Below are 8,924 nucleotides of genomic sequence, written 5' to 3' on the forward strand. Positions count from 1 at the left end.
ACTAGTTCATATTTTATATACCAACATCGTGCTTGTTTGCTAAGTTATATGCGATATGATAAAGCGGTACACGGTGTTTTCCTGTACAATTTGTTTTCCTGTGGTGCCATTGGCATTTATTTCGGCTTTACTGTAACCTGAATCGGAAAGATTAACACCAGTTTCTGGCCCTACAGTATAGAAAAAAAATATGACGAACGTAAAATTTAAATATATAAATAGTTGCAAATCATGCCAAATATAACATAAAGAGTATTATACCTAGTAACACCTAGTACAGTAAGATGACAGTAAGAACCTTACACAGTGAGATGTATCTTATATACTAAGTACAGTGAGATGTATCTTATATACTAAGTACAGTGAGATGTATCTTATATACTAAGTACAGTGAGATGTATCTTATATACTAAGTACAGTGAGATGTATCTTATATACTAAGTACAGTGAAATCTATCTTATATACTAAGTCAAGTGAGATTGATCAAATAAACCTAACACAGTGAGGTGTAACAAATAAATATAACACAGTGAGATGTATCTAATAAATATAACACAGTGAGATGTATCTAATAAATATAACACAGTGAGATGTATCTAATAAATATAACACAGTGAGATGTATCTAATAAATATAACATAGTGAGATGTATCTAATAAACCTTACACAGTGAGATGTATATAATAAATATAACACAGTGAGATGTATCAAATAAACCTTACACAGTGAGATGTATCCAATAAATATAACACAGTGAGATGTATCAAATAAACCTTACACAGTGAGATGTATATAATAAATATAACACAGTGAGATGTATCTAATAAATATAACACAGTGAGATGTATCTAATAAACCATACAAAGTGAGATGTATCAAATGAATATAACATAGTGAGATGTATCTAATAAACCATACAAAGTGAGATGTATCAAATAAATATAACACAGTGAGATGTATCTAATAAATATAACACAGTGAGATGTATCTAATAAACCATACAAAGTGAGATGTATCAAATGAATATAACATAGTGAGATGTATCTAATAAACCATACAAAGTGAGATGTATCAAATAAATATAACACAGTGAGATGTATCTAATAAATATAACACAGTGAGATGTATCTAATAAACCATACAAAGTGAGATGTATCAAATGAATATAACATAGTGAGATGTATCTAATAAATATAATACAGTGAGATGTATCAAATAATATAACACAGTGAGATGTATCAAATAAACCTTACACAGTGAGATGTATCTAATAAACCTTACACAGTGAGATGTATCTAATAAACCTAACACAGTGAGATATATCTAATAAATATAACCCAGTGGGATGTATCTAATAAACCATACAAAGTGAGATGTATCGAATAAATATAACATAGTGAGATGTATCAAATAAATATAACACAGTGAGATGTATCTAATAAACCATACAAAGTGAGATGTATCAAATGAATATAACATAGTGAGATGTATCAAATAAATATAACACAGTGAGATGTATCTAATAAACCATACAAAGTGAGATGTATCAAATAAATATAACACAGTGAGATGTATCTAATAAATATAACACAGTGGGATGTATCAAATAAACCTTACACAGTGAGATGTATCTAATAAATATAACACAGTGAGATGTATCAAATAAACCTTACACAGTGAGATGTATCAAATAAACCTTACACAGTGAGATGTATCTAATAAATATAACATTGTGAGATGTATCTAATAAACCTTACACAGTGAGATGTATCAAATGAATATAACATAGTGAGATGTATCTAATAAACCTTACACAGTGGGATGTATCAAATTAATATAACATAGTGAGATGTATCTAATAAATATAACCCAGTGGGATGTATCAAATAAATATAACACAGTGAGATGTATCAAATAAACTCGAACAGTGAGATGTATCAAATAAACCTAACACAGTGGGATGTATCAAATTAATATAACATAGTGAGATGTATCTAATAAACCTTACACAGTGAGATGTATCAAATAAATATAACCCAGTGAGATGTATCTAATAAACCTAACACAGTGAGATGTATCAAATTAATATAAAACAGTGAGATGTATCTAATAAACCTTACACAGTGAGATGTATCGAATAAATATAACATAGTGAGATGTATCAAATAAATATAACACAGTGAGATTTATCTAATAAACCATACAAAGTGAGATGTATCAAATGAATATAACACAGTGAGATGTATCTAATAAACCATACAAAGTGAGATGTATCAAATAAATATAACACAGTGAGATGTATCTAATAAATATAACACAGTGGGATGTATCAAATAAACCTTACACAGTGAGATGTATCTAATAAATATAACATAGTGAGATGTATCTAATAAACCTTACACAGTGAGATGTATCTAATAAACCTTACACAGTGAGATGTATCAATTAATATAACATAGTGAGATGTATCTAATAAACCTTACACAGTGGGATGTATCAAATAAACCTTACACAGTGAGATGTATCTAATAAATATAACATTGTGAGATGTATCTAATAAACCTTACACAGTGAGATGTATCAAATTAATATAACATAGTGAGATGTATCTAATAAACCTTACACAGTGGGATGTATCAAATTAATATAACATAGTGAGATGTATCTAATAAATATAACCCAGTGGGATGTATCAAATAAATATAACACAGTGAGATGTATCAAATAAACTTAACACAGTGAGATGTATCAAATAAACTCGAACAGTGAGATGTATCAAATAAACCTAACACAGTGGGATGTATCAAATAAATATAACACAGTGAGATGTATCTAATAAACCTTACACAGTGAGATGTATCAAATAAATATAACCCAGTGAGATGTATCTAATAAACCTAACACAGTGAGATGTATCTAATAAACCTAACACAGTGAGATGTATCTAATAAACCTTACACAGTGAGATGTATCGAATAAATATAACACAGTGAGATGTATCTAATAAACTTAACACTGTGAGATGTATCTAATAAATATAACACAGTGAGATGTATCTAATAAATATAACACAGTGAGATGTATCAAATAAACTCGAACAGTGAGATGTATCTAATAAACCTAACACAGTGAGATGTATCTAATAAATATAACCCAGTGGGATGTATCTAATAACTATAACACAGTGAAATGTATCAAATAAATATAAAACAGTGAGATGTATCAAATAAACCTTAAACAGTGAGATGTATCAAATAAACCTTACACAGTGAGATGTATCTAATAAATATAACATTGTGAGATGTATCTAATAAACCTAACACAGTGAGATGTATCAAATAAACCTTACACAGTGAGATGTATCAAATAAATATAACATAGTGAGATGTATCTAATAAACCTTACACAGTGAGATTTATCTCATAAATATAACCCAGTGGGATGTATCTAATAAATATAACATAGTGAGATGTATCAAATAAATATAACATAGTGAGATGTATCAAATAAACCTAACACACTGGGATGTATCAAATAAATACAAAACAGTGAGATGTATCAAATAAACCTTACACAGTGAGATGTATCTAATAAATATAACCCAGTGGGATGTATCAAATAAATACAAAACAGTGAGATGTATCAAATAAACCTTACACAGTGAGATGTATCAAATAAATATAACACAGTGAGATGTATCTAATAAATATAACACAGTGAGATGTATCAAATAAACCTTACACAGTGAGATGTATCTAATAAACCATAAAAAGTGAGATGTATCAAATAAATATAAGACAGTGAGATGTATCTAATAAATATAACCCAGTGGGATGTATCAAATAAATACAAAACAGTGAGATGTATCAAATAAACCTTACACAGTAAGATGTATCAAATAAATATAACACAGTGAGATGTATCTAATAAATATAATACAGTGAGATGTATCAAATAAATATAACATAGTGAGATGTATCAAATAAACCTTACACAGTGGGATGTATCAAATAAACCTTACACAGTGAGATGTATCAAATAAACCTTACACAGTGAGATGTATCAAATAAAATCAAAACAGTGAGATGTATATAATAAATATAACACAGTGAGATGTTTCAACTAAACTCGAACAGTGAGATGTATCAAATAAACTTAACACAGCGAGATGTATCAAATAAACTTAACACAGTGAGGCGTATTAAATAAACCTTACACAATGAGAGGTATTTGATAAATATAACACATAGGGTATTATGTAAAGAAAAAAGTGAAATCGATGAAAATAAATAAGAAACGTTTGGTTATATGATAATAAACCTTGATAGGTGAAATATATGACAATAAACAAACTAAATGAAAAGTGAAGAAAAGTATACAGCAGTGGAATCATTTAAAACAAATACACTGGGTTGGTATATTGTTTTCATATTGTTTGTAGAATTTCTGTCTACTCACTGTCGATGTTAATTCTCCTTCCTCTATTTAAGGATTTTGACAATTTGTATGCATCCTCTATTGATCTTCATGTATATTTTTCATCATTGCAGATAACATTGAAGTGACCTGTGATTTTTTTCGGATTTCGGATGAAGTAATATAAACATGAACCATCCCTTGGACTGTGGTATTCAATAATATCACTAATTCTAAAAGGAGCAAGTTGAAACATATGTTTTCACACAGAACTATCAGAAAGAAGGTCATAATATGCATGTGAAAATGAACAATACCATAATATCAAGAGTTCAGAAAGGGGAACCGTCTTTTGCTTGACAGACGACACCCTCCATGTCTATCTGCCAACCTCGGGTAATGCGGCGTTATCAAAATGAAAATATAGCATAAACACATGTAATATTTTACGAAATGTAGTTACACTGACGACGATAATATGCCGACATGTTTTCATTTTTTACACGAGACGCATTCTATCCGATGTTACTAGAACATATAGAGAGCGTTCGTCTTTCCTGGAAAAGAAAAGTAACAACTGAATTAATAGAACAGTTAATATTAACAAAAACAACAACCGAATTAAAAGATGAGTAAATATTAACAGAAAAAAACGACAACACCACAAACAGCAACTACAACAAAAACACAAAAACAACATATAAATGATTTCCATCTTTGAGGAAATTAGTCTCGTGCGTAAGTGATACTATGGTAATATCATCTAAAAATCGTCATTTCATTTTCAAAGAAGAAAACAATAATAATTGCAATAACATCCGTTCCAGTCTATAACTGGATCATAAGCATAAACCATATGTATGCTTTAGCGCAGAAGGAAATAGATACTCTAACTTTGGAAACAAAACGAAACACAAAACAAAACAAAACCATGCCATTAGATTACTGTATTCAGGTAAATAATACAAATCAATATATAAGTACGTGGTGTTTTGGTTCAACCTTTTACAGGCAACAGGGAAACATGAAAAATAAATCGATTTCGGTTTCGAGTTTCTGAATATATTATGAGCTTATTTATTGTAAATGTCGTACAATGTATTCATGCGGCCAGGCATTATTTATATTTTTGGATTGTTCATTTTGTACTGAAAGTCACATATAATCGCATTTTATACATATCAATTGCCTTGAAATAAAATAGAAAGAGGCATGTTGAACCTGAAAGTCATGTGACTTGAATACCTAACATGTTTCTTGTCAATGTAATGCGTAGCGTCAGGAGATTTATATCGCCACCCAGCTATCAAATTGCGGTATTTGTATATATGTCGCCAACCCACCCATCCAGGAAAAGGATTCGACTTTTGAACTTCTGTTTCAACTGTACTCAGGTATGTAATTATGCTCCAATATTGTTTTCTATAGTAAAACCGTCCAGCCATCCGGCTTACTGTCACACACCGTGTCTAAACATACGGCGTTTAATCGACACCTGTCGTAGGGATCCGCCCCCTCGCTGTGATTGGCTGATCAGTACAGGAGTTAAATGCAGTTATATTAATATACTAATGCATTGTGTGTGGTGAGATAGTTGTAAGGTGTCTGCTAATGTGTTTATACAACGGGTTATGATAGGTAATCGAGTCCTTCTACTCATCGAAATAGACATATGAAAGGATACACACATGCAACAGAATTGATACTTATAACAACAAATTATATTGCTTGGTATCACGTCTTGGACAACAGGTAGGACGTCTAAGCACCTACTTGTTTCGCGTTTTAAAACATCTTTTTCAAGAAATTATCAGATCGGGAGCCTTTCCTGAGGAATCAGTAATGAAAAATATGAGTGAAGAACGAGATTATTCTGACAGTGAGGAGGACGTCAATATTGACGATGACGAGGAAAGTGTTACACACAACACCTCCCATTCCATACAGACAATGCTCACTGGAGGTGGATGTCGCGATTGTGGTTCATCTTCTGATGTTATTCCAGCCAAGACGCCACAACGACCATCTTTCCTCATCACAGACATTCTCTCAGATTCACGTTATAACAAAGACAATTGTCAGGGATTATCTGGTATCATTAGTCCTAGTGACCAACGAGTGCCGTCAGTTAGTAGTGATTCTGTCTACAGTGGCTCCTTAGATTCACCACAAGAAGGTATGTAAATCATCACCAGTTATATCTTATACTGATTTCTACTTATATGGATAGTTGGACAGTATGGCAAACGGATAAAATGATACTTTCAAACTTTCTAAAATATACGAAAACACATTGTAGAATATATAGTAAATAATATAACTATATTTTAAATAATACGATTGTTTTGGGTTTTTTTTATTATTTTTTTTTTTCTTTTATATGTATATATATATTAGGCATTGATGATATCATGTGTTAGTACTAAACATGTGCTTTGATACGTTTGCAGGTTATACAGATAGATTACTAGGCCACCATGAACATACAACATACAGTTCGAAAGTGAAAAAGCCTAGAAAGGCAAGAACTGCATTCACAGATCACCAGCTAAACAGTTTGGAAAAAATTTTCGAACGTCAAAAATACCTAAGTGTCCAGGATCGGATGGAGCTTGCTGCAAAACTCAACCTGACGGACACTCAAGTGAAGACGTGGTACCAGAATAGAAGGTGGGTAGTTCAGGAAAGAGAAATTAGCACTGCCATAACAATTTATCGAGTTGGTTAGCGTCTCTTCGGTTTTATTTGTGTTCTGTGAGAATATATGTAACATGTAAAATCATTAACGCTGTATATGACGTATTCAAGTCCTGTAATGATCTTAGTTTTACCGTTATCGATAAATATCAATAATGATAATTTCATGCCGATTTCTAATGAAAATCAATATTCTCTTTCACACCATCAGTTATTAGGCTCGTGTCAACCTTTTTCTCGTTGTTTATGATAAATAAATTGCTGTCATCAATTATTACTATGGAGCCATTTTGTGCCTGAGAATGCTATCGATCATGAATATTGAATATACGACAGCACACCAGTCACTCGAAAATCCAAATAATTATTCACCGAACCTATTTCAAGCCACGTGCACAATCATATCAGGTATTCAGCTATAACATAGAAAGGGATATGATTATGTCGAAAGTAAATTATATATTAGTAGAACTACGTTTAGTCATCGAAACAGCTTTTTAAAGCTATTGTGATGCTGCAAATGCCGTATATTAATTTGGAACTTTAGGACGATTGGAAGGCGTGAGAGATATACGAGATCTTTAAAGATAGAGCAAGGCGTCTCGTGACAGTGCTGGTGATAATGTCATTGTTTGGAATTGAATAATGATACAAAACTTTGTCATTCCATTTGTATATCAATGATGTATAATGGGATGAGATGTACAATATAATAAAAACAAAACAAACAGGAAATGAAAAAAAAAGGTTCCTTTTTTTCAGAACTAAATGGAAGCGACAGACTGCTGTTGGATTAGAACTTTTGGCGGAGGCCGGGAATTTCGCTAGTGTACAAAGGATGATGGTGACGAACCCCTATTGGTCAGGGTATGGCGAACCTGCCTCTTCGTTTCTCCCTAATGGACTTTATCTACAACATACGAACCATTTATCGCCGCCTGTACTGCCAACGAGGCCGCTTATGCCTCCTGTTTTTCTTTAGATCGCCATCATAAATTATGTACTAAGTAATTATAGAGACTTATTGATCAGATTCCTGATAAAACTGGATTCCCTTACAAATAATAAGAAGATGCCTTCAAAATCATGTCAACGGTTTAGAAGGGAATTAGCTGAAATGATTATGGCAATGATACGTGTTGGTATGTTTAACGAGAACTGTTTTGTTAAAATATGTATTGTTATTCACTTTTATGATAAGAAGTTTATGTTTATATTAAATATTTTAAAGATATATCACACTTGTTGATTTGTTTGTTCATTTAATTGAACAGTATGATCTGATCACAGCACTCATATTAAAGTAATTGAAATATGTTTTCCAACACTCACAATACGGAAACAATACTTCTTTCCAGCTTCATATCGCTTAATCAGCGCTCAGTGTTATTGCTGGCGGTGGTCATTTATCGTAAAAGGTATATCCGTATCAATTACTTAGCAAGGCATCCTTTATTTCCTCATGGAATGCATGCCAGCAGGTGAAGTTGACACACAAAATATACTTGAGTTTTGTCTTTCTTAGGAAATCTGCTTCGTTCATGATAGCATCGATAACATCTTATTTAGAAACATGTATATGTTTTGATTTATATTGCATTCATATAAATAGGCGGGAGACTTTTAAAATATATAGCATATATAGAATGTACCTACTCTTACATCTTTCAATAATAATAGACTTTTGTATTTACTAAACCTGTCACACATATTTCTTTTTCTTTCAAATGAAAATTGCATTATCTTTCCTTTATCTGTGAAGGCGTCTATGAATTCATTAAAGTTGTCATTTAAAAGAAAACGTCTTTTT

The 8,924-nt window shown here is 31.6% G+C and overlaps 1 protein-coding gene across 1 annotated transcript; it reads left to right on the forward strand.

The window, feature by feature from the left end:
- Positions 1–6,014: 6,014 nt before the first annotated feature.
- Positions 6,015–8,348, forward strand: LOC117321498 (barH-like 1 homeobox protein). The gene is made up of 3 exons (XM_033875915.1): positions 6,015–6,593; positions 6,868–7,087; positions 7,877–8,348. Exons 1-3 carry the CDS (start codon positions 6,260–6,262, stop codon positions 8,094–8,096), a joined length of 774 nt encoding a protein of 257 aa, XP_033731806.1. The 5' UTR covers positions 6,015–6,259; the 3' UTR covers positions 8,097–8,348.
- Positions 8,349–8,924: the final 576 nt, after the last annotated feature.

The sequence above is a fragment of the Pecten maximus genome, chromosome 2 (genome assembly GCF_902652985.1).
Source record: "Pecten maximus chromosome 2, xPecMax1.1, whole genome shotgun sequence".
In the NCBI taxonomy this organism is placed as follows: Eukaryota; Metazoa; Mollusca; class Bivalvia; order Pectinida; family Pectinidae; genus Pecten; species Pecten maximus.

Bases quoted from the DNA above. Each gene is read 5' to 3' on its own strand.
- LOC117321498 (XM_033875915.1), top strand. From the start codon at position 6,260: ATGAAAAATATGAGTGAAGAACGAGATTATTCTGACAGTGAGGAGGAC. The intron at 6,594-6,867 runs GTATGTAAATCA...ATACGTTTGCAG, and splicing joins CTTAGATTCACCACAAGAAG to GTTATACAGATAGATTACTA. The intron at 7,088-7,876 runs GTGGGTAGTTCA...CCTTTTTTTCAG, and splicing joins ACGTGGTACCAGAATAGAAG to AACTAAATGGAAGCGACAGA.